The sequence below is a fragment of the Enoplosus armatus genome, chromosome 4 (assembly GCF_043641665.1).
Source record: "Enoplosus armatus isolate fEnoArm2 chromosome 4, fEnoArm2.hap1, whole genome shotgun sequence".
Classification (NCBI taxonomy): domain Eukaryota; kingdom Metazoa; phylum Chordata; class Actinopteri; order Centrarchiformes; family Enoplosidae; genus Enoplosus; species Enoplosus armatus.
In genome coordinates, this window is record NC_092183.1 from 15,161,735 (window position 1) to 15,188,035 (window position 26,301).

Sequence of the window (26,301 nt, forward strand, 5' to 3'; positions counted from 1 at the left end):
AAAATAAGCAGAGCTGCACAGTTTAATATTAACCATTCCCCCTCCCCTTGCTGGTAAATATATGGCTAAAGCCACATTCAGATACAGTATCATCAAGTACCATACACATCACTGTATCAGATACATAAAGAATCACATAATATCCTATACTATCATAAGTACCACACACTTTTATAGCATCAGATTCAGTATCAAATAGTACCATATAGTGCCATTGTAAATGAAGGTCCAATGAATCCTCGAAAGGCTCATTTCTGGTTGGGTTTAGCAAAGAGAGGGATGGCACCGGAAGTGTTCCCTCTTCTTGCTCCTCCACTGACCCAATCTAGTCCTCACAAATCAGAGAGGAGAAACAAGTCAAAGTGCACCAAGGAGTCCCAGAATTAAGGGCACTGCATCTGATAGGCTTGAAACAGCACTGACTCCAATAACTGCTCTCCGTTCGGTTACGGAGTTACTGTCTCCTGTAGGTCTATTGACTGGATGGGGCCCATAACTCGTCCCTGCTGTGGCCCCTGCCTCTGCGTTTCCCCCCTTTGGCCAGCGGAGGCACAGATCGCGCTTGATGCACCACAGTCTCAATTGTTGCTGAGATGGAATCGTGATTTGAGAACTCCAGAGGATCGGGGGTCAAGCTTGGCCTGAGGCTCTGCCTTCCTGGCAGGTCATCACACCTCTCCAGGACAGGCATCCCCAGAGTCCTCCCATCACCTCTCCTACTGGCCAACATGTCCAAACCCCGACCATCAGCCCGATCTTCCTCCCTCCTGTTGGTCGGCTCTGATTCCTCTATGGGTTGTTTTCGGGGCCGTCCAGGCCGTCTTTTGATGACATTGTTTCCTGTTTTGGCTTGTCGCTGCAGGCGCTTGGCACGGAGGATCTTCTGCACATGCTCAAAGTTCAAAGAATGCATCCTCCTCACGTCCTTCTGGATCTGTTCCACCTCGCGTCGCTTATACCTCCGTTTACTGGGAACACCTGGGAGAGGAGAGAGTGAGCATGAGTGAGGTGAGACATCGCAGGGTAAATAAATAGCAGAGCAAGATCTATGAAGGCAAAGGAGTTTTCATGCTAGCATGTCAGTCAAAATGAGCAGCCTTGGAAAGGCCAGGAAAGACATCATGCCAATTTCGCTCATGGTGAGAATGTCTTTTTTTGCTTCAAGAGCTTCCTGCTAATTTTGACATATTCATGTAAGCCTTTCAAAGCCCAGCTGAGCCAGGAGAGCAGATCCTATCCTGTAATTGTCTACTAGAGAGCAGAGAGGAGAGGGGAGAGGAGGAGATCCCATTCTGCTAGCAGGAAACCCACAGAAATGTCTCCTTCAACCATTTAATATGTCGCTACACAATAACAACCCTGTGCATCTGGAGCACAGGCTGCCAAAAAGCCAAACACACACACACAAATACAAACACACATATCGACACATTTACCCACATGCACATACTCACACAGACACAAATACAAACACATATATGCATACACGCACATGCCCGACATGCACAAATAATGAATTCAGCAGTTCAGAATGGCTGAGCAGAAGAAACTGGAGCCATATTGTTTCCTTCACACTGGTGAACTGGGCAGTATGCCCTTTACACGCTGTTCTATCCTTTCTCTTTCCCCTTTTCCCCATCATTCTCATTCTCTTTTCCACTCTACTCGTCATGGGCAGCAATATGCTACTCTCTAATTTTCAATTAAACTGGTAACACTGCACCATTTCATTTCCGTCTCTATTTCAGAAACTGCTTCCTGGTCTTGGTCCGTCTCTGTCATTCTTTTTGTTTCCCATCTCTGTCCCATTTCTTAGCCACCCCCCCCCCCCCCCCCCCCCTTGCCTGGGCACTGTTCCCGAGGCTCAGACTGAGCCACAGCCAAAATGGAGGAAAAGCACAATCAGCCACCAGTCCCCAAGCAGTGTGCATACAACATGTTTGGTCTCTTTTTCTTGAGCTTTTACTCCAGAATCCTGTTGATACAATGTAGCTGGTTTCTGCAGTACTCTAACACACGATGACTGCATTAAACCAAAACAGATCTGAATTTTATACTCAAATATGGTGGGCTGATTGCTGATTGCAGGGTGATGTTTGTTTTAAAAGTGATGCCCAACACAATGAGAATATTTCTATATATTTCATAAAACATCTTGCATCTTGGGTTAGGCTTATTCACTTTTGTGTTTTAAAGCAATAAGCAGATACAGAATATATATGTGTGTGTGATACTGTCACATATGTATTCGTTTAATGTTTAAAGAAAGCAAATGGGAATGTTAAAGGGAAAATTAAGAGTTTAAGAGTGTAGAGCTCCAAGGTGTTTGCTAATGAACTAAGAGTAAGGGAAGATAAAGAGTGGCCTGACCGCCCTCCATTTAAAACTCAGCGGAACATCTCACTCTATTGTTGCTCAAGAATTCAGGGCAGACAGTGAAATTAGTCTAATGCAGAAAGCACTAAGCAGCAGTAGTTTATGAGCTACACAAAAGCGTGCACACGCTCAGCTCTCTCTCTCTCTGTCACACACACACACACACACACACACACACACACACACACACACACACACACACGCTACAAAGTAGCAGAAATTTATGAGCTGCATACACGGAACATAAAACTGGTGACCTTCAGCAGTGTGAGGGGCCGTATAGCACTGAGGACCTGTTTCTCTGTGGAATAGGAAGTCACTACTACACAGAGATACATGCTCACTTATCTACTGCCCCTGCAGTGGCTGAGAGCAGGTTTCAGACAGGACAAAGTGATCCTTGATGTATATTATTTAGTGAGAGTGTTTCTCTGCATGAAAGTGCATGCATGTGTTTGAACAAGTCATGTGACACAAAGACAATTATTCCAAGTAATTCAGTAGAAGATGACCTGCTTTTATGCAAATATGCATGTGAGAGATTATTGTCAGCTGCAGTGAGACCTGCTGATTAGTGAAGAAACACACATACAAGCACAAAAAAAAAAATCACTATTTACAAATTTACAGTTGTATGCTCAGATAGTAATTCTGCATCTATATCAGTTTGTGGATGGGGATCTATCTATCTGTGTGTATAAATGTGTGTATCAGAGTGGGTCTATGCCTGTATGTGCATGTGTTCATGTATGGTTGTGCGGCATGCGTGTGTGCACGCGCCTGTGTTTTAATTGGGCTAAAGCTGTGAAGTGAGGCAGTAAGTCATGCTAGAGGAGGGGTAGGGGGAATGGGGAAAAGAGAGGGTAACGGGAGAACAAGGGGGAGGGGAGACTAGGGAAAAAGCAGAAAGAGAAAGGGAAAAAGGAAAGAGAGATAGAAGGGGAGGGGGAGGAAGAGGCGGAGAAACAAGGGGAAGTCTGGGTATGGATGTGGGGATTGTTGGAGAGATGCAAAAAAGGAAAGCAAGGGCAAGAACTGCAGAAGCAGCACAAGGGGAAAAGGAAAGGACATGGAAGGTAGAAGAGGCATAACAACACTGGAGGGATAACATGGACGGGGGTTGTGTGTAGGGTGGGGGTGGGGAGTGTGTGGGGAGTGTGTGTGTGTGTGTGTGTGTGTGTGTGTGTGTGTGTGTATATGAGTCATCCGTCCTGGATCCCCTGGGGTGGGGGGGTGTATTCTAACTGAGCCCCTGGCTTCTCCTCCCCGCCACTGGACTAGGCCCCAGTCATTAAACCCCTGGCTGCCAGCCAGCTCTTTTAACACAGGCAAGGGCCTTTTACGGCGTGTCTGTAGAAAATAAATCACACTGTGTGAATAATATATCTCTGGCAAAGGCATTGGCAGGAGAGGAGGAAGGGAGGGGAGGAAGGAGAGATTGGTGAATTATAGTCGTCTCCATCCATGCATTACGTTCTCTCTATCCCCAGCCAGATGTGCTCAAAGACAGCAGAATACAGAATGTACCAAAATACACATTAGTTTGGTTGTGAGAATTTGGGGCTACCCTGCCTCTTTGTCTGCTTTAAGTCCTGATAATGCTGTACATAGCATATTTATTAATAGGAATCACCTTGACGAGTATGCTGCCATCTACATTTAAAATGGGGAAAACCCTGTTAACTCTAACTAAATATGTGAGTTAACATATGTAAGTCTCTACACCAGCAAATAACACCTAGTTATCACTAGGGAACAGAATAATATATTGGGCACCAATTATTTTTGCAAACATTCTCCTGATTTAGCAATGTTAACAGTTCTGCATTCTTGGCAGGTTAAGATTATACATAACTGTCTTGTAACACCAAAATGCTACATAGTTTAGTAACTGTAGTATCTTGAGCTTTACTGTACAGTATGCACATCCAGTGCTCCCTGATGTGAAGGAAAGCTGGATATGCACGCAGCAACCCTTGTCCAAGCTATGTCAACATCATGGAAAACTCATTGGTTAAAGCTGTGGTCACACAGGTGATTAAGAAGAAAGCCAATTGTTTTTTTTAATCTCCTGTGTGCAACAGAAGTCACAGTCCATCATAGTTTTGTTTCACTAATACATTTCTGTTCCTACTTTTCTCTAACAGATAGTTATGATCTGCTCTCCATTGCCTTGTGATCTGATCTTTAATGAAGTCCATTACTGTTTTAAGCTACTGTTAATGTCAGCTAAACACTTCCTACTGATGCTTTATATCAGAAGCTTTGCACAGGTTAACCATGGATGGCTCTTATTGTGAGGTAGCTATAGGAAGTTTAGCCATAAGTGAACTGGTTAGATAAGGACAAGCAAGCAACAGGCGGTTATTTGGGCTAACCTCAAACCTCCAACACATCATCAAAGTAAGCAATGCATTTTTACCATGCCGCCCCTGTCAAAAGAAAAAACATTCCTGCTGTCATGGTTTCTGAAAAGGGCAGTGCACTTCCTTGTAAATACACAGTGTAGTTTAAAAATGAACAGGTAATCCTAATGTAAGTGGTTCTTACCAGTGAGGGGGGGGCTCGAGCACTTGCTCATCTGTCCTGGCTCCTGCCTGGCAGTTTGGAATGACATTAAGCCCTGATCTCCAAACACAGTGAGCCTCGTCTTCCTGCCCCTCCCACCACACTCGTCCTCCCGTGACCCCAAAAAGAGGTCAGACGCTGACTCCGACCGCTGCGATTGGCTACTGTAGCTGCTCATGAAGCTGTTTATTGGCTGTCGAGTCTGACGGGAGTGGAACTGGCTGTCAGCAAGAGAGTGTGTGGACAGCTGGTCCGACTCAAACATCCCTAAGCTGGATCCCAGGCTTGAGCCTCTACCACTGCCCCTCTGCTTCTCCAGATGCTTTGAAGAGCCCTGACTGGCCAAGTCCCTCCTGTCACTCAGCATGCTGAGACGTGCATTGGTCTTAGCTCCACTGAAGAGCCCACCTAACTCCTGCCGGTCTCGGAGTGAAAGGAGGGGTTCATCCTTGTGCTTATGTTTGTGCTTGTGCTTCCTCTTATGGAGACGAACCCCTGCAAGACCACCTGCACTGCCACTGCCCAAGGATCCCAGACCCTCTCCTCTTACAGAGGGCCCCTGGAGTGGGCCACTGGCGCTGCGAAGCTTGGCCCCTGGCTGGAGCTTTGAGTGTCCACTGGAGTGGAAAGCCTTGGGAGGGGGGACAGCAGGCCTCATGAAGGGAGATGGAGGTGCAGGTCCTAACGAGTGATGGGGCAGGTAAAATGGGGGAGCAGGGGGAAAGTAGCCCAGACTCAGAGGAGGTGCGTAAGGCATCGCATACGGTGCTGCATAGTAATTTCCCCCAGCCAGCGGATAGCCATATCCTTGAACAAAAGGCAGCTTCGATGTGATTGGCTCGCTGGCTTTGGCTGGACGGCCACGTCTCCTCTTAGCCTTCAGATCAGTGCTCCTGTGGAGGTACGAGCTGGAGTCACAGGGGTAGGAGTCGTAGGTAACAGGGTAGTAATGATGGAAATTGAGGCGGAAAATGGAGGGATATGGTTGCTGGGGGTAGCAGGTGTATCGTCTGTGAGACACTCGTAGCTGCTGGAGCTTTAACACAACCTACAGGAATGTAGAAAATAGGGACAAAATTAGGAAAACACTATATATATACTAAGCACTTGCACATTACAATGTATTATAGAGTTTCTAACCTCCTCCAGTTCGGAGAGAAAGTGAAGATGATCCCGGGTCTGTAGGCACTTCCTCTTCCGCCGATGATGTTTTTGCTTCTTTTCCTGCTGTGACAGGAAGTTGTCAACAGCAGTTACTTGCCGTTCACAGCGTGTTCTGCTGCCCCTGTTGGATGCTTCCAGAGCTGCTGCCTCCGCAGCCTCAAACCCACACAGATCAAATGAGTACCTATATGAATACAAAATAAAATATAAAATCACATTAAAACCAGCACCTTTATGAATATATGTCTGAAATATAAAACAACAAAAGCCTATAAATCAAGGTTCAAGAAAGATAAAGAAGTGAAGTAGCAGTGTACTGCACCTGCGTCGAGAGGCGGGGCCTTTCTCAGTTTGATCTGAGGTGCTGTTGTTGTCTGTCCCAATCCCGCTGTCACTGGGAATAGTCTCCTCACTGTGGGACTCACTGATGGGGGACAGAGTCACCTCCTTTACCGATGCCCCCTCTGACAGGTGGGAAGGTGAATTAGCCAGAAGGCGTGGAGGAGACAGTTTCCATCCCCCAGAGAGGAACCCCCTGCCTGGTGGCTTAGAGGGCAGGGCTGAGATGGGCTGCAAACTGGGCATAGTGGCATCGGAGTGGCTGGCTCTTATGGATAGAGCACTGGAGCTGGGAGATGAGGTGGTGGAAGGCACTGCAGGGCTCTCATAGAGACTGGATGTGGAGACGGACAGGAGGGGCTTGTCCCTAGTGGTTTTGGGAGCGTTGGAGCCTTGGGTTTCTGCCCTGGGTTTACGCCCTCTCTTCTTACCAATGTAGATGGTTCCTCTCTTGCTAACATTTATCTGTTTTCCCAGCCGAGCTTCAATGGTGGACGCCATGGCACTCATAGCTGAGGTAACAGGGGCAGAGGATGACTTTAGAGCAAGAGCACCGTTCTGACTGGAACCTGAGAGGATCTCATTCAGGATGCTCTGCATTTTCCCAAGCTTCATCTTATTCACTGGCCTGGAATGGCCCCTGCCACGCTTTAGTTTCAGATTATTAGAATTGGCGCTGGTGGTCATGGAGGCCATTTGCACTAATGTGTTTAGTGTGTGTGTCTTCCTCCTACGGTTTAGCCCTGCAGAGGTTTCCTGTGCCAGTGGGCTTGGAGGTGAGGTGGAAGTGCCCTCATGGATGGTCTCCACTGTTAGGAGTGGCTGTTTCTTGGGGCGTCCTCGTTTCCTCTTAATGGGTGTGTGGACGGTCAGGCTGTCAGTGTTGGTGTAGAGGGGACTAGAGGGGGTGATGGGGAAGGCTGAGGGTGGGTCAGCTAAGGTCGAGGGGCTACCCCGGTTGTCTCTCTGGGTTGACATGAGACTGGCATGGCTTTTAGCTTTCAGGTAGGACCATCTGTCCTTGGCCTTGGTTGGTCTGGAACTGGCTGCGGAGCTGGTGCATTGGCTGGGGCTAGGACTCAGGGCCACCCTGGGTCTAGGGCTGGGACCAGGGCTAATGTTAGCCCTGGGTTTAGGGCTAGGGCTAGGACTGATGCTACTCCTGGGGCTGGGACTGGGGTTTGGGCTAGGGAGTCTGGGGTTTATGTTAAGATTGGGTTTGTTGATGTGATTGTGAGTAGGCTCTCTTTGTTTAAGGGTGTCTATGCTGATCCTAGGACGACCCACAGGGTTCTTTTTAATTCTATTTGCACTCAAAGCTGACTCTGGGTCAGACCCGCTTGTAACTGTCTCTCCTCTTTCTACCCTCTCTCCTTTTTCTCTTTTACTGCCTTTATCTGCTCTCTCTACTATTTCTATCCTCTCTCTACTGACATCAGCCTGACTTGTGAGTCGAGAATCATTTTTGTGAGTGTCCATCTTATGTGCTACTTTGGGTTCTGGGGGCCCAGGCTGGTGCTTCTCTGTAGTGTCAGAGTCCGGCCGTTGCTGTGATTGCTCCTCTACAGGAAATGACTCGTCAAAAGAAGGCCTCCTCCGCCTCTTTCTTCCTTTCCCTTCCTCTGTCAGCATGGGCATCCCTCTGTCTTCTTCATCTCCTCTCCTCCCAGCAATTGCTCGCTCTCTTTCCTCTTTTCTCCTTTCCTCTCTTTCTTCATGGAACCGCTCAGCTGTCTCCTCTTGCCTGTACTTCTGCCTCTCCTCTGAATTAGTTGGGCTCTCCGATCCTTTCTCTGGCTGTCTTCCCCAAGGTGTATCAGCACTGTGGGGATTACAGAGCATCCTCTGGGAGTCCTTCCTGCCGTACTTCCTCTTGATGTTCCCAAAGAGCTGTTCACTGACCTCTTGCAAACCCCTCCCTCTGGAGAGATATATACAGAGAAAAAATGATGACAAGTGCAATGGAAGGAGAAAGAAAGAATGTTTTGTATTTCACCAATACAATCAGTACCAGTATGACCATTTACTATTTTTGTGTGTCACCATACATAGGGGTGGGTGTCACCAGAGGACAGTTGCTCTGATTCAATTTTTAAAAAATGTTATACAATATGATATCCTGCGATATATGACAATTTGTTATATGACTTAAGTTGAATCATAATTGTTTTGAAGTTTTCACGTAATTTCCCTTTTCATTATTGTAGCAGATAAAAATATACAAAAAATATCACAATACAACATTGTCTCGATGTTCTCCCATTCCCAGTGCATAGTGTACAGCATTTTTGTTCTAGGGATTTCATGATAAGATCCACCAAACAGGAAAATGAACCATACCTGCTTAGAGAGGTCAGGTTGAGAATACTGGCATCGGTAACCACTGGCAACTGCAGGTCTGGAGTCAGGGATCTCTGAGGTGAGGGGCTTCGTGTTGCTGTTCGTGAGAAAGGTTGGGTAGGATCGAGCAAAGAACTCCTACTGGCTCCTGCTGGCTCAGAATCTGCGGGATTGGCTGGGGATGCAGAAGGTGCTGTAGATGTGATCCAGTCTGGACTGATTTGGTGTGCATGCGTGTGCTGGAATTGTTGCGTAAGGGTGTGCTGTGTTTGCTGTGTGTGTGAGAGTGTGTGTGCAGGAAGGAGGGAGCTGCGAAGCTGGTGTTTGGGCAGAGCGTGATCTCCCAGTAGTTGCAGCAGGCCTCCCTCTCTCTGCTCAGGTATTCTGAACTGGCGCTCGTATGTCTGGGGACGACAGAAAAGAGAAACAAAGTCTGGTTACTACATACAAATTGTAGTCATAAGGCAGCTTTATATAGCTGCAGGGATAGACAAATGATATGATAATGATAATGTGATCATAAAACTATGACTACTCTATTTCCTGTCTTCATAACATCAGCCTAACATATGTAGCACAGCATCCAGTTCTGCATGCAGTATCTTTTGGTCAGCACATATCAAATCAGTGATTTGTTGTGCTCTTATATGTCATTCTTGTCTTTTCACAGCAGGACAGAGGCTTTTAATACATCTTGTGTGCATGAACAAACAGTGTGCCACAAAACAAAAAGCTTGTTTACAGAGCAATTAAATTCCTGTGGCAAGGATGTTGCACGCTGTGAGAGCTGGGGGGATGGAGTTGGGGGTGTCTGACTGCACACAGTATTAAACACAGTAGCCTAGCTCAGCCCTGGCCCTGTTTACACCTGGCATTAACATATGTCTTGGGTGATCCGATCACAAGTGGACAGTTCAAAGCGCAGGTGTGAATGCACCCAAGACGCATTGACTCAGACCACATTCAGAGGTGGTTTGGGCCGCATGTGGCCACATTCTTTTACCAGTTTGTTAAAGCCAGGTGTAAACAGGGCCTCTGACTACCCTCGACCCAGAATTATTTATTATATATTATCTTTATTTTGTAACTCTCCCGTACTGTTCACAACTGTAACTTACACTGTCATACTGTCAAGCCCTCAAACTGCTTATACAATATATGTCCTGAAACTACGGCACCATTTATCTACATTTTCCAATGAAGGGTCACAAATCTGAGGTCAACCTTCACTCAGTACCCAATTTACATTTGTCCATGTAGAACTGAAATGCAAAAGCTTCATATACTGTATTAGACAACATAGCCCTGCTTAACATATCACTGCAGCACAATCAGCGTACTGCTGGAAGATGAGAAATAGAGCAGCGGATGGCCTTTGTGGTTTAGCCTGTTATTAACAGACTCAGTATGACGCAACAAGACACTGTTCTGCTGCGCTGCAGGGAGATGTAACCTAACCACAGGCCTGCCTCTCGGCTTATACACACAGGCGTGCAAGCGCACACGCACACACACTCATAGATGCATACAGTAGATGTACACATTTCAAATGCTTTATGAAATCCTGCCTTCACATATAGTAGCACAAAAAGCTAATGTATGGACACTGGCAGGCAACCAATTTTAGTCTAGATTGATCAGCACCTTGCCAGACGATTAGCTCCTTCTCTTTGCAGATACACATACACTTATACACACACAATAATGAAACATATGATGTATGTAGTTCTTATCACAGTGCACATATTTGTAAGAAGAAGCGCTTCATCTCATCTATCTTTTAATCTGCCAATGTCCCGTTCTGCCTTCATTTCATCAGCCACTTTCGATCTCCTCTATTCCTTCTCTATCACTATCCAACCTTTTTCTTCCTCTGTCTCTTTCTGCTGCCCCATCAGTTTTCAGGCAGTTACACTCATTTTGTACTTGCACACTGGCTGCAGAAGCTGTTTATCGGCCAGATGCAAGCTGCACACACTCACAAGCGCAAAAACACACGAATGCTGAGTAACACAACACTCAGCACATACATGAAAGCACACACAAGCAAACACTGAGTGGAGTAAATGATTGACAATGCCAGAAAATGTATGTGCTTATATACACACATTCACACTCATTTCTCTCATCTCATTGTTTCAGCTCTGAGATGTATGTGGGTGTATATAAGTGTGAATGTGTGTGTGTGCATGGCGACACTGGAGAAGCGACACTGTTGAGTCCACAGAGGGATAAGATGACAGACACTTGATACACACATGCTTTCTCATTTAACCTGTCCTAGAATACCTGCTGTTTCAGGTTAAAGGAGGGCACAGAAAAAAAGACAGACTGGGAGATGGAGGTGGTTAGAGTGAGATGGACAGACATACACACACACACACGTATCCTCACCACTAACCACATAGCAACCACAGAGAGATAATAAAGGGAGGAGCCATGGACACCTTTCCTACTAGAGATAGGAGAGCAAAAGACGAGAAAAATAAAAAAATAGAAAAAGGGAGCTCACCCCCCCTTTCTGGTTATGGTTGGGTTATTGGCACCAGTTCAGCTTTTTGTTCTTAGTTTCCGCCCTTCTACCACCCTCTCCTCCCTCTCCCCTCCTCTCCACCTCTTACACTCCATGAAGCATTTCCAGTGAAAATACACTCACTGTCTGATATTCACACAAGCAAATATAAATAGCGGTCATATGGATCGAGGTACTCCCATGGTAGTCAACACAGTGTGAAAAGAACTTCTTATTCTCCTAGTCTTTTCCAGACAAACTTTGATCAATCATACAACTTGACAGGTATTCATATGATAATTACTCAACATTTTGATATATACCGTGTATCCGTTTCTATTGCATGTTTTGCATTGTCCTATTATCACTGTATTGGAGGTCCTGTTGTCCTCATTGTGTACTGTAAAGCTCTATACTCATAAGTCTCTGCCTGGCTGCACCAATGCCACAGAAAAATATTGCTGTACTTGGTAAATTGAATCTGATATTTCTCTGTTGTAGCCTACATACACTGCCCTGCTCTTGTCATTGTGCTGTGGGAACAGACTTTCATCTCCCTGTGCTACTGCTGGCCTGCAGCAGGGGGCAGCTGTCAGGAAATCAGCACTAGCATGGACTCTGACCCTCTGGAGCAACCAACAAGCACAAGAGCTGTGAGGCTTCAACCTTTTCCACACTGCCCTTCTTCTACTAGTCCCCTCTGATCAAATTTAGATAAGGAGAAAGGCCAACACAAAACAAACCCAAAGCATGTTTAGACCTCAACCCATTTGATGCACTCTCCCTCCCTCGAGGCTCTCAGGGCTGTGCTCAGGGTCGTACTCCACAGCTAGGTCAACAACCATTTCTAGGATGTCTTCCTCTGGGTGAGCACTGTAACAACATGGATTGGTCTCAGCCAGTCGCACAAAGGCTCTCCAACACCCGAATGCAGGCAGATATGGAGCTGCACATTCCTTTCCACTGGTGATGTAACCATCAGATAAGGTCAGAGCGCAGTGGAGGAGGTCATGGATAATATGTGACTAAGTGCTGCAATCACCCAACTGAAAGGCACTTTGCAAATGAGTCAGCATATATTTACTGACGAACACATGTGTGCATCTGAATGTAACATTCACACTCAACAGGCTGCTTAAAAGGAGATCTGAATGTAAGACGTTGTACTCCTCTCTCCTCCAGTTTGACGTGAGGGGAGGTATGTGACGGCCCCTCCTGTCCTTTCCTCTCCTGCAGCCTCTCGTTTTCCACTGTTGAATAAACTCAGTGGAACTTCTCCCTCACACACACATAGACACACACAGAGCACCCTGGCTGCACCATTATACTGGGAAAGAACACCCTAAACAGGCACACCCAAATGTCACAACCCAGCAAGCATATACACACATATATACACCAGCAAACATACACAAACTCCATGCACGCAAACACAGACACACACAAAGACGCTGCCCTTCAAATAGTTTTTCGCAGCCTTTTATTTGGCTGCACGCCCGGTGGTTAGAGTGTTTCATTTTTCCCTGTGTATGGAACTGGGCAGCTGTCCAGACAGACACACAAAGAGAAAGAGAGCGAGAGAGGCACAGAGAGACAGAGGGAGAGAGAGAGGGAGAGAGCGAGAAATGGGGAGGGAGGGAGGGGGTTACTGAAAGAATGAGAGCGGCAGAGAGAGAGGAAAGAAGAGGACCAGCAGAAAAACAAGAGAGTTGCCTAGACCCGTTAACAACTAGTTCCCTCCAAAACCAATGATTGATATGATCCTCTCTTTTTCCCTCTCTTTCTCCTTGTCACACACACTCTCCTTGGCTTTGACACCATGCTGTCTCCCTCTGCCCCTGTGGCCCTGTGCACTGCCCCCCCTCATCTCATCCCTCCTTTTCTTCTTCTTTTCTCTTCTCTGGAGCTGACCATTCTCCCCCTGTGGGAACTACCCTCACACCCTCCCTCCCCCCTCCAGCTCCATTCAGAGCGCTGCTTCGCTGTGATCTGTGTTTCTGACAGCTCTGCACACACACACACACACACACACACACACACACACACACACACACACACACACACACACACGGCTCCTCTGCAAACAAACACCATGAATACTAACACGGCTTTGTGTCCACAGCACTTAAAACGGGGTAGAAGGAGAGGGAGGGAGGAGTGCAGAGAAAAGGAGGGAAAAGCGATGGAGGAGAAAAGAGGCACTGTGTTGATCTTGTGGCCACTCTCACAGACCTCCCTCCTCCCTCCCTGCCTTCCCCCCTCATCCCTGTTTCTCGTTCTCTCGTTCTTCCCACCAGTTCTCCCGGGAATAAAGACTTCCATTCATGCGCCTGAGGAGACCCACAGCAGGGGAGAGAAAAGAGGGAGGAGAAGGGGGAGGAAGAGGAAGGGGTGTCAAGGTGGGACAGTTTGTGGATAACTGGGATCAGGCCCGCTGCCTAAAATTGTGTGTATGTGTGTGTCTGTATGTCTATTTTCACTCAGCGTGCACTGCCTCAGCCAATGCTTCACTATCTCAGATCTGGTGACATCTGTGCCAGCCAAAGCATCTTCTGGGAAAGTTGGGTGGGAAAGTTTGGAAACTGGGCTCCACTCAAAACTTCCACTCTTGGACTAATGCTGCAATTCCAAAACTATGTGTTCAGCCTACAGCCACAGTTTAGCAAAAAAGGGCATGATTATTTGGGCCAAAAAATTCTTTTCTACATGCTGTTATGTACCCTCCCTGCTGGGCAAGATCAAGCATTTGATCTACAGTACATTTGTCCTTTAACTAACTGTAAAGCACAAGCCAGATTAAATGCACAGCAGTAGGTCTCAAGTAAAATGTTCCCTCCTACGTCCACAGCAGTAATCCTTCAGATTGAAGTGCTCCTAAAGATAGCAGGGAAACACCCAAGAGTCTCCTTGTCACACTCTCTTCAGACACGCTCAGACGTAGATGACTCAATCTGAACAAAAGCCCGTGATTGGCTGAACCGAAGCATGTTATTACGGTGCAATTGGAGGTTTTCACCCGCTCGGTAATGACAGACACATTTACATGCTACACAAAGTATACATCTAATCCATGCTATTTGCATTAATGGTGTGTGTGCAGGCATATGTGTGTCCAGCTTGTGAATAGTGTGCTAAGAACCGCATAAGAAGAGTTTTTTCATAGTGATTATTACAGCAATTATGTACCGATTGTTCCTTTCATGGAGAAGCATAGAGACTGGCCACAAACACACACACACACACACACACACACACACACACACACACACACACACACACACACATCCTCTCTCTCTCTTTCTAGTGAAAGCATAAGAACAAGTCTAATACAGGTTGGAGAGCTTCATGAATAGACAGAATGCTGTTTAATCAATGCATCTATTGGGGGAAGAACATTACACACCCATGCATACACGTGCACAACACACAGTACAAAACCAAAGGAGCGTGTTACCGTACTCTGTGCACCATATGACCCAATCATACCACTTCAGTACAACAGGAAACAATTAACAGCCAATGAGCTGCTCTAAATCCTAAGGGATGACTTCCTGTGTGGAATGATGGGTAATTCAAGACAGAAGCTGTGCTGAGATTAAACACTTCCTCTCTGGCAAAACAGTGGTGTGTAACAGCAAAGTCTCACGCACTGATTAGTTCACTCAGTACCCAGTTTACAGTTATTCAAAAATAATGCACTCTAATGCATCATTGACTCGTTACTGAGGCAATACGCAACAAGAAATTACCTGAATGTTTCTGTACACATTTGGGAGATGAAAACTAAAGTAATGGTGTCGCCATTACCATATGATGCTCTGTTATACAAATAATAATTGCTCTGTTTTCAGCTTTACAAATTTGGGGATTTGTGCTTTTCTCAATTTTATTAATTAAAACTGAATATCTTTGGACTGTTAGTTGGACAAGAAAAAGTAATTTGAAGCTTTAGGAAATTGTGATGGGCATCTTTCACTGTTCTCTGACATTTTATAGACTGAACAATTAATCACATAAATCACAATACTTTTCAATAATGAAAATAACCATTATTTGCAACACTACTTGAGAGTAAATTGTTTTACAGCAGGGGTGCCCAATACGTCGATCTACCGGTCGATCACAAAGGTAGTGTGGGTAGATCAAATGGCATTAAAAAAATAGACGTCAGCCTATCATCCATCCTCACTATGAAATTTGTCACTTGATTGACATACAGGGCAGCCAGTCTGACATCTGATCTTTTCTGACACATGGGTCACCACGCATGCGCGTACAAGCGCGCCAAGTGCGGCAAAACGCATCCCTGGCTGATTCCATTCAGTGCAAGTCATCAGAGTAAGGTAATGACAAAAAATGTACAGAGTTATATTGTGCAATATGGGTTCATGCAGTTATGCAAGGTACACCAACATATATTGTACATATAAAGAATACTCAATATATTTATAAATAAATATATGTTTTACATTTTTATAGTAGGTAGATCATTTTGACTTGGTCATTTTATAAGTAGCTCGCATGCTGAAAAAGTGTGTGCACCCCTGCTCTAGAGTCTGCACTTCAAGTTCAAAGCTTGTAAAGTAACACTTTCATAGCTTAGTCTACATATTTCTGTGAATGTCTCAAGTCCTCAGATGATCCCGGCTTGCAAGAGAGACAGAGAGTTAGAGAGCCACTGTAATGACATCCTCAGTGACAGGGAGAATGGGCAAAGTGAGACACAATAGTCTTAACCAATCAGACTGCCCGCCTCCCCTCAGGCCCCCTTTCACCAACAATAACGCCTTTGTATGAGGCTGCACTCCACTCGCGCGTTCACTCACACACACACAGACCAAAGCATAGCATCCTATAGTTTCTCAGACAGTCACAAAGAAAGGCAGGAGAAGCAGTGCACCACATCTAGAATTGCATCAGTGCAAACAAAACTATGCTAGAATTATAGAGTGTGTATTTTAGCTAACAACCTGGCTCTGTGTGTTTCCTTCCAGGCCTGGGCACATGACTGCAGCTGCCCCCTCGCTCCCTTGTCTAAACCGGCACCCCTCCTTGTTGTAGGTGAGAGGTCACACGGAGTGGCATTCCTCTCGGTCTGAGAGCGAGCGAGCGAGCGAGCATTACACTGAGCAGAGGGGGCCGAGAGAGAGAGAGAGAAAGAGAGAGAGAGAGAGAGAGCCTGAGCAGGGCAGAAAGCACAAGGGGGCAAATGCGCAACAGAGCAGGGCAGGTAAAAGATGAGGAGCGCAGGGCATTAGGGAGAGTGTATGTGTGTGCATGTGAGCGTATGTTTGTGTGTGTGTGTGTGTATGTGTGTTGAAATGGACCACTAAACAGAAGACCCTTGTGGCTCTCCCCTGCTTCATAAACACAGCTGTTTGTTTAGTCTGAGCCATCCCAAGGGACAGACACACAGACAGAAGGACAGACAGACACATTTATATCATTTATTCATGTCCGTATCCATACTTAAGAGACAACGAGCATAAATAAACAGCAGAAGTACAGACGGATTATTTTACAAAGCCTGGTACAAAGATATGAAAAGCAGCAGAGAACTGGGCAGAATGACACACACAAACACACAATGTCTGAATATCTCTGGCTTAGAGGTTTTTTATGGAGGTCAACCAATAGTGGATTTTTAAAGGCCAATATAATAACGAAAGTTTGGAGCAGGAAAAAGTCGATAGCCGATTAATCAGCAGATGTCACTATATAACATGGTTTAAAAACATTATAATGATCAGTCACGCTAATAAAGCTGGTGAAAAAAAAAAACATTTTGTAAGAGGAGTGTTGGACGCCACCTCACCACTGTCATCTCTTTTGCTTTCAGACACACACACAGACACACACACACAACCCCCCCTTCTGACAGGCGCGTTCCAGGCAGCTGATGGGGCCATCAGATTTCACTGACAAACACACTTACGCTTCAAGTGAGACACAGTGAAAGCCAATACTCTGCGCCTGCTTCTCCTTTCCTTTGACTCCCATCATCCCTTTTTCTCCCCTCCCTGCACCCAACATAACCCTCTATCCCTGCTGGACCTCCTCTCAAAACCACAGAATACACTCCTCCTCACATACACACACACACACACACATGCACGCACGCACACACACACACCCATGCACACTGACTAACCACAGAGGCAGAGGCATGATGGAGCCACACTAACAAAGCGGCCACCAGGAACACATGATGCTGTGACTCAACATCATCTGTGACCGCAGAGGACATCAAACATGGCCGCCCTCCAGATAATCCCACAGTTATGTGAGTCACAGTCAACCGCTGTCCAAAAACCAAATTCAGGCCTGTATATTTTTTTTTTCTAGTCTTCAGTTATATTGATGTTGCCATATCAAAACCAACCACTTTGATTTAGGCTTTCCTTTTTGGTGTTTTCTTTATAGCTGAAGGGTGACTTGGTGTTCTTTTTACTACACAAAGTCTGTTCTGTAACATTTTGAATGAATGAAGAATGAAAAACACTATCAGCTGTAAAGCATCCTGAAAATCTTATTGCTTATTCTTAAGAGCAAAAACTTGACTTTTTGGCAAAATATTCATTGTCAATGCAAAATGCCTTCATGTTCATTGGTAGCTGCTCCCCGACTGAGCCATTGGCATTTCTTTAAGAGCAAGTAGCTGCCTCAGGTCTTCATTAAAATGTAACTTGAGCTAGACCAGCTATTATAGTCTGCCTGCATCTGCCTGAAGAGGAACAGCAACCCACTGGGACTGGACACAATAGTGAATGAATAGGGCTTGACCTTTGGGACAGATTGAGAAGATGGTATGTGTGTGTCTGATTGAGAAATTAGCTACAGTTCCAACCAAATGGTCAGCACAAACACACACACATAGACACCAAATCCAGCCCTGGGGGTAAGAAAGCAAAGGCCAGACTCCAGTTGTCTCAACCCTGACCCACTCGCACAAACAAACAATTCAGCACACACACACACAGACACACACACATATAGACACGGAGTCCAGCTATCACCTCGACTTTTGAAAGTCCGGCAGGGTCAAAGTTCATCTCTTCTTCTGCCAGCCTCCAGCGTTCCTTTGTGTGGCTGTGTGTCTGGGTGTGTGCGTGTGTATGTGTGTGCATGTACGTGTGCTCACTAGGAGTGACCTTGCAGAGTCATTCATTGTGGATACACTGCAGCACCAGCACTACAGCAGAGCTGATTAGGGAGCAATCTTGCTTAGTGTAATGTAGAGTGTGTGTAAGTGTGAGTGTGTTTGGTGGGAGAAAGACAGATGAACAGATTGTGTTTTGTCTGGACTTTCTTCAGGTTTGAGAGATACTCAAGAGCAGATCAGAGGTTAGATGCTAGGAGCTGTTTGGGTGTGTGTGTGTGTGTGTGTGTGAGTGTCAGTGTGGGTTTCAAGTGTGTACAGGGTGTGTATGGGGGTCAGACACAGATGGACAGCTGGTGTTTCAGCGGTGCTAAATCACTCACCCCTCCCCAGCATGCAAGCACACACACACACACACACACACACACACACACACACACACAAACACACACACATGTCCCATCCCCCATCAACCACAGGGAAACGCCCCTTAAAGCATTCCCAGCTCTTACTCTCAAAGACTACACACTGCGGACTCATGCACACACACACCAAAATAAAAGCCTGGTTATTTTCACCACAATGACAGACACCAAAAAAAGTCCAATACGGCAGTTTGGTCAGGCCCTATTAGAGGTGATCATTTCATGTTCGTACGCATTCGTAAATCAGTCAAGGATTGCGCTCTGCTATGCTTCACACACATACACACACATACACACTCCTATTTTATGAGCTCATCAAGTCCCCCAGGTCACCAACCGCCATCTCAGCCAGGGATAAAAAAGCTCACATCAAAAGGCTAACCATTTCACACACGCATGTGCACGCATAGCATGCGCACACACTTGGCGTGGCAACTGTGGCAGCATTAATTTCCTTGTGAATGCACTTGACTAACACATAATAATCCCAAACACTACTGGGAGACCACCAAGCAGCAACACACACACATACACACAGCCAGGGGGACCACCAAGCAGAGGGGCTGTCAAGACAAGATAAGTGTGTGTCTAGCGTCAGGGTTTCGCATGCACCCACTAATACACACAAATGTACACACACACATACACATACAACAACAACAACACACAGCCTGGCCTGGACTCCTGGAAAAGCTCTGGCTTATCTCTCCCCACAGATAGTGAAATGGATTAAGAGCCACATTTGGCACGTCCAGAGAACTGGACAGATAACCAGGAAAACACTCTCTCTAACTGCAATCACTGCTCAACATGATTTGTGTGTGTGAGTGAGAGAGAGAGAAAGAGAGTGGATGCATTTTAGCTTGCGTATGCTCCCCAATGTGTAGGCATTGGAGCGATAACTGTGTGTCTGTGTGTGTGTGCATGTGTGTCTGGAGGAGTGATGCAGTGGTTGACCCAGGACCCAATCCGTTAGAACACACACATTCATCTTCCAAACACACACAGCGTGCCCAGACAAAGAGCTGTGTGTGAGGGGACGTTCAGCATGTGTGTGATGTCAGCTGGAGACAGAGAAGGGGAGCCCATCATATCCCGTTTATGTGTGTGCGTGGGTCTGTCCCCTGACACAAGGCGCCTGCTCATTGACCCCCCTGGTTACAGATGCCCGCTATGAAGATGATAGGAGGGTCAGAATCGCTTAAGAAGAAATTACATCTTTTCCTCATCCCTTCTCTTCTCTTCAGTATGGCTGTGTCTGAAATCACACTACTCCCTACATAATAGACACTCAGTAGTTTACTCTATAGTGAGCAGTAAATTGAGATTTTGGACACTTATGAATCATTGTCATTTTGTGTCATCACTGCTGTATGTATCACGTGACTGATTCTGCCTGGCCTCTGCTGTTGAATTAGTCAGTTGCGAACATTTACATTACATACACTACTTCATGCGGGAACATGCCAGTTTCCCCACATGAATAACTGAAAGTTTAATCTCATTTGAAGTTGGAGAAGAGAAGAGAAGAAAAGAGAAGTTTTGACAACAGATTCTTACGCCGCTACAAAAGAAAGAACGGCTAAAAAACCACCTTTTCCACGTCTTTCTTTGCACCATTCTACATGTTTGCCTACTTATCTGTCTGTCTCTCCCCTTCTCTGTCTATTAGAGTCAAATCTCTGTCTTAATGGGCATCTATTGTATCCTGCATCTCCCCCTCCTCTATTCATCACACTACCACACGCACATACACACTCCCTCTGAGGGGGCCCCTTAACCAGGCTCTCCATATGCCTAACCCCCACCTCCTTTCTCCTCCTCCTCTTTCCACAACCCCCTTCTCTTCTCCCCATCTCCTGCTCGCACTCTGGCTTCTGCTCTGTTGCTGCTGCTGCTGCTGCTGCCCCACGCTGCCATCTGCTACAAGACAACAGAGGGAGAAAGAGGGAGGAAGAGGAAGAAAAGAGTGGTGAAAAAGAGTGAGTGAAAAGAGGAAGACATGAGGGAAGAAAAGATGGAAAAGCGGAGAAAGAGGGACAGATAAAAGAGAAAGAGAGAAAGAGGGAAAGAGTAGATGTGGACACAATGCAGCAGAGAGCAAAGAGGCTGTCCATCTGCTCCCCCCTCTTGCCTCCCCTCCCCTTCTGACACACAGCCTCACACACACCACAAAGAGAGTATTTAACCTCAACACACACACACACACACACACACACACACACACACAAGCACGAGAGGGAGACAGAGAGACAGAGAGACAGAAAGCAGCCCAGCCTCTCTCTTTAACCCGTTCCTCTCCAGTGAGCCTGCCTGTATTACACCCTTGGGGTGGCAGGTGATGGGTGGATGGAGGGAAAGGATGTAGGGGGGAGGCAGGCAGTAGAGGGAAGGGGGATGGGGAGGGGGTGTGATTGAGGGACAGAGCATAGGGGATGATGGGTTGAAACTGATCTGAATCAACACCAACACATCCTCCTCTCCACTCCTCTCCCCTCCCCTCCCCTCCCCTCCCCAAACCTCAAATCTCAATAGAGACCAGCTTGCTACCCCTGTCACTATGACAACCTCTGTCAATCATACTGTAGCAGCGGGCTTCCAAATGGGGACCGACGTTGCTGGATTAGGAATGGAGGCCCAAACATCAGAGTGCAGGGTTCAGCTCACTCAGCTTACTCATGGTTATAAACACTGAACATTTTTAGTGGTAAAAATGCCTTTTCATACTTTATTTTCAGAAAGGTGACAGCATGTCAGGCATACTCATAGTCTACTTTGTGGTGAGAATACACATCCTTCAGACAACTAGCTGAAATTGTGCCTGTGGATGACGTCGAAATCTACCAATGACAAAGCAACACCCACAAGTTTTCTTTCCAATGTGGTTGTAATTTTGTATTTGAATCACTACTCAGACTTTGAGCAAAAGGTGTCAGATTGGGTTGGTGATTTCAACCAATGTTCCAGTTGTTTGAAAAAACCCAGCATACAAAGATGTAGAGTAGTGATGTCTACTTGCAACCCCTTATCACCAGTTGTTTTCCCTTGTCTTATTTGAGTCCTGGAGAATAAAAATGATCCAGTAGTTCATTAGAAAAAAATGTAAAACTTTCAGTAGCAGAAATTTTCTGCTTTCCTCTGTCATTATTCATCTTGTGACCCCTTAAGATTTATCTTTCATCCCCTTTTGTGGATTCCAACCCCCAAGTCAAGAAACTGTAAGGTATGTACAATACATCTGTATACAGGCTGGCTTCATGAGACTGAAGGTAGCCTAACTGAGAGGATGAGATGCATACAGGCTCTAATTGGCTGTATTTCCTGTCATTACCTGACTTTAGAGACCCCATCTCTTTGAGAAAATTAATTTTCTGTATAAAAATGGTGCTTTTATATGATAAGCCGAGCAAAGATTTCCCAGTCACTAACAGATCTGTGATGATGCTGATTGGTTTTTGAAATTAGATTTTTTTTTAGGTTGCATTCGACCCCTCTTCAACATTGACCCAACACAGACATAGAGTGGAAATATATCTGACCATGCAAAACTAGGTTATCGGTAAGAGTAACAATCATACAGCACTATGACCTCATGAGCCCCTTGAATTTAAGCTAAAACCAGAAGACTGAAGCACAACAGAACAACTAAACACGGCCCAGCCTCATGTTGACAACATGACGCCTTCGCTCCAGCTGGGCCTGTCGAGCTCCGTGACATCGAGATGGCTGTCAGGTTTGGACACACACACCACTGTGTAGGTCAACACACACTGCAAACACTAGATTCCCCAAAGGACCTGTACATACACAGTGTCACACACACCAAACACCAGTGTAGTGTGTAAAGGGTGTGATGGAGGAGGGGGTTTAAGGGGCGTGACCCACAAGAGCTGATTTCATTAAAGGAGAGGAGAGGACAGGAGAGGAGAGGAGACAGGAAAGGTCTCTGTATATATGACCACAAATGGAGAGAGCAGACACCAGCTGTCACTTGCTTATGTCAGCCCTATTCTCAGCTTCTATGTGAGTGTGTGTGTTGTGTGCTTCTAAGTGTGTGTGCCACTGTGTGATCTCAGCTAGCCGTGACTGGTTTCAATTACGCAGCAAACTTTGACCCTGTGTAACCAAGCAGGGAAACGAGCTACTGAGAGAGAGAGGTACAGAAAGAGGTGGAGCATATGAGAGAAGGAGCGGTCCATTCAGAGATGTTGAGATAGAAAGAAGCCACGGGAGTTTTTCACTCTGGGAAAACTCAAACATCCTGTACATGACATACTGTACACCTACTAAAAGCACACATATGCGGCAGCATTTCAAGGGATGGTGACTTACCCTTTTTCTGGGGGGTCCTCGTTCTTCATCTTTCTGGCCCCGCCCTGCTCCTGCCACGCCTCCTGTTCGTCCCTGTCGCCCCCCTTTGCCTTCTCCAACTGGAGGTCTGATGGTCATCCTGATCTCCGGTGGGCAAATGTAGTTCTCTAGGTTCTTGGGGGGCTTCTTGGTGCGCTTAGTGGTCTGGATCTTCAGCTTTAGACTTCCTTCCTGGAAACTTGCTTCCTTGATGGAGAACTCCTGCTCCTCCAGAAGCCCCTCCCCCTGCTCCTCTAGCCCCTCCCCTTCGCTGATGGCACCGTTAATCACATCATCACCACGCGCCAAACCATTGCCCACTGCTCCTTGCTGGTGCTCTTCATTTGGCCCCACCCTGCCTCCCTGTAACTCCGCCTCTTTGGGTCGGGCCGAGCCAACCAGATCCCTTGGATCCATCCACGCTCCCGCCACAGCCAGTCAGGATGGGGGAAGCTGTGGCAGCCAGCCAATAGGAAGATAGAGAACAGTGGTCTGTCGGGCTGGTTGATTGTTGTCAATCAGCTACTGGGGTTGGGTTGGTTGTCCCACAGGAACACATCGAAGCCAGGGACAGTCTGCGGAGAGAGCAGGTGAATGATATGATTAGGAAAAGAAGGGCAACTAAAACAGAGTCCTGTCATCCCCATAGCTTCCATTCCAGTGCTACCTCTCAGCACAGGCCTGTCAGCTGTCATCAACATCATTAGCTGCCTGTTATGTATGAAGACAAACACACAAGCTCATCACAGAGCTGTGGAGGCATGCTGCCACGCTCTCATTTGCATTTTGTACCTCGCATAAACAAACTAATTTTTGACACCCACTACCACTTGCATTCCTCTCTCCCTACTCTCCTCTTTACTCACTCTGCTAATCTTCTCTCCCTCCCTTCATCCCTCATTCTATCCCCACGACAGATCTGAAGCAGAGCCATGCAGACACTAGAGTGATCAGTGCAAAATAAGACATTCCTCTTCTCTGCTCTAAAACCAGGCTGAAGTTAGCCTGAGGACACAAGACAGAAAAAATGAAAGAAGCTGACTTCTGTTTTTTTTTTTCTCTTCACCAGAGCAGGGAAAGAGGGAGGGAATCACACATGGGGAAAAGGGAAGGCAGCAGAGAAAGACGGAGGGAAGGAATCTAAATTCTTTCCCCAGATGTGGTTTACGAGCTGGTCTGGAAAAACCAGCGTCTGAACTGTTTTACACACGCTTGCAGTGGCATTGATACACACATGCATGAAAAACTCCATACACTTATGCACATAAATACACATACAAATGACAGTGTTGCTGTCACTGAGTACACTTCTTCACCCCTGCTGCTATTTCTGCTCTCTAGAGAAAAGGTTGTGGTAGCCATTTGTCAGAGAATTCAGGTTCTCCTTTTTGGATCATTGCATATGCAGGCACAGTTACATATTACATACTTACATCAATACACATACACACACACATGCACTTACACAAGCTTACTTACACATAGGCATATAAACAGAAAGCAACCAAAACAAACACTGGACTACACTTCTCACTACAGCTCCAGGGAATCCCATCAGTCAATATGACATGAGGCATGACTGAGCTGGAAGTGGGGAATGCTGCCTCACACACTGAGCTTAAACTGACACCATTTACACTGATGTGAACCCAGACCAGACCACTACCTGCGGACATGACTCAAGTAAGAGCTTACTACTTGTTGCAGATTTACAATGACCTGAGAGGACAAAAAGTTTACAGCATATAAACCTGTGTATGGTATTTGAGGAGGATAATATAGAATTACATGGTTACTGTAGGCATTTTACACTATCTGTATGTGTATATGTGTGTTTTCTCTGTGCACTCCTGTACCAGCCCACGCTACTGTACTAACAGCTGATCCCCATCATAATGCCTCACAGCACATGCTTACAGCTATTCCCACTTATCCCTTTAGAGGGATGCGGGGGGTTGGATACACTGTGCTGGGTACACCCTGGACAGGTTGCCAGTCAATCACAGGACACATAGATATAGACAACAACTCACACTACACACCTACGGGTAGTTTAGAGTCACCATTTAACCAAACCTGCATGTCTTTGGAGTGTGGGAGGAAACCGGAGCACCTTGAGAAACCCCTTGCACCCAGAACCTTTTTGCTGTGAGGCGACAGTGCTAACCATTACACCACAGGGCCTTACAGTATGATTGAATAATCATAATCCACAGTGGTATTCCAACAAACTTGTCAGTGTAAGACAGCACACGCAGTGTCCCACCCTGAGGTGAAAGTTAATGGTTAGACATTTTTCTTCTGCATTTGCAAGATTAAATAAAAATGAAAAGTCCTGTTTCTACGAACCCCCTCTTTGGCCGTAAAGTTTGCCAATCTGAAACCACAGTCTTTCAAAGCTGACTCATAAGGGTTATTGATGTAGGTTCTGGTAGCCCCATGGTGGTTAACTATGAAAATGACTTACAGGATCATAACAGTGGTTTTGCATGTTTAAGCTTATGAACTCCAAATCGCTTATACTCTACACGGCTGACTTTATACTGCCAACCATTTTTCCAAAGCACACTAATAAGTTTTCACATTGATTTCCTACCTTCCTGGAAGTCATTGATTTCCATTCATTAAGTGCAGTATGAAAAGGAACTTGCAAAACTTACTGGAGTCTTTAGTCTGCTTTAGGGTTAGTGGGCTATGCTTTTATGTCGCAGTCACATTATTTTCACATGGTGATACATTTCTGAAAATGATTCCTTGCAGTTGCCTTCAGGAAATCTTCCAAAGGTGAGATTTTAAAGTTATCCCAACACTGGCCTATTTAATGCAAGAAACTACCAAATTCCCATTATTCTTTTACACTGTTATTGTTTGTCTTTTGAGTTTGACGTCTTTTTGGCAGTCAGAGCCTCCTTAATTTGACTTTTCCACTAAAAAGCGTCCTCATAACAGACCCAGCTCACTGCATAACCACACAACGACAAGGGTTACATCAATCAGTAACACTGACACATAAATAAAGGAGGCTAAATGTTCAGCTTGATGGATTACCTATCTCAGAACAGTCTCTGCAATATGATGATATCTCATTATGATCAATGGAAACCACTGGCTGCCTGGAAATGTGTGCA

At 45.9% G+C, this 26,301-nt stretch overlaps 1 protein-coding gene across 1 annotated transcript; it reads right to left on the reverse strand.

The window, feature by feature from the left end:
- Window positions 1–472: 472 nt before the first annotated feature.
- On the reverse strand, window positions 473–23,590 carry setbp1 (SET binding protein 1). Its single transcript, XM_070904939.1, has 6 exons — window positions 23,156–23,590; window positions 8,788–9,191; window positions 6,431–8,368; window positions 6,085–6,292; window positions 4,927–5,992; window positions 473–978 (listed from the first exon to the last, which is right to left on the reverse strand). Exons 1-6 carry the CDS (start codon window positions 23,588–23,590, stop codon window positions 473–475), a joined length of 4,557 nt encoding a protein of 1,518 aa, XP_070761040.1.
- Between the last annotated feature and the right edge of the window lie 2,711 nt (window positions 23,591–26,301).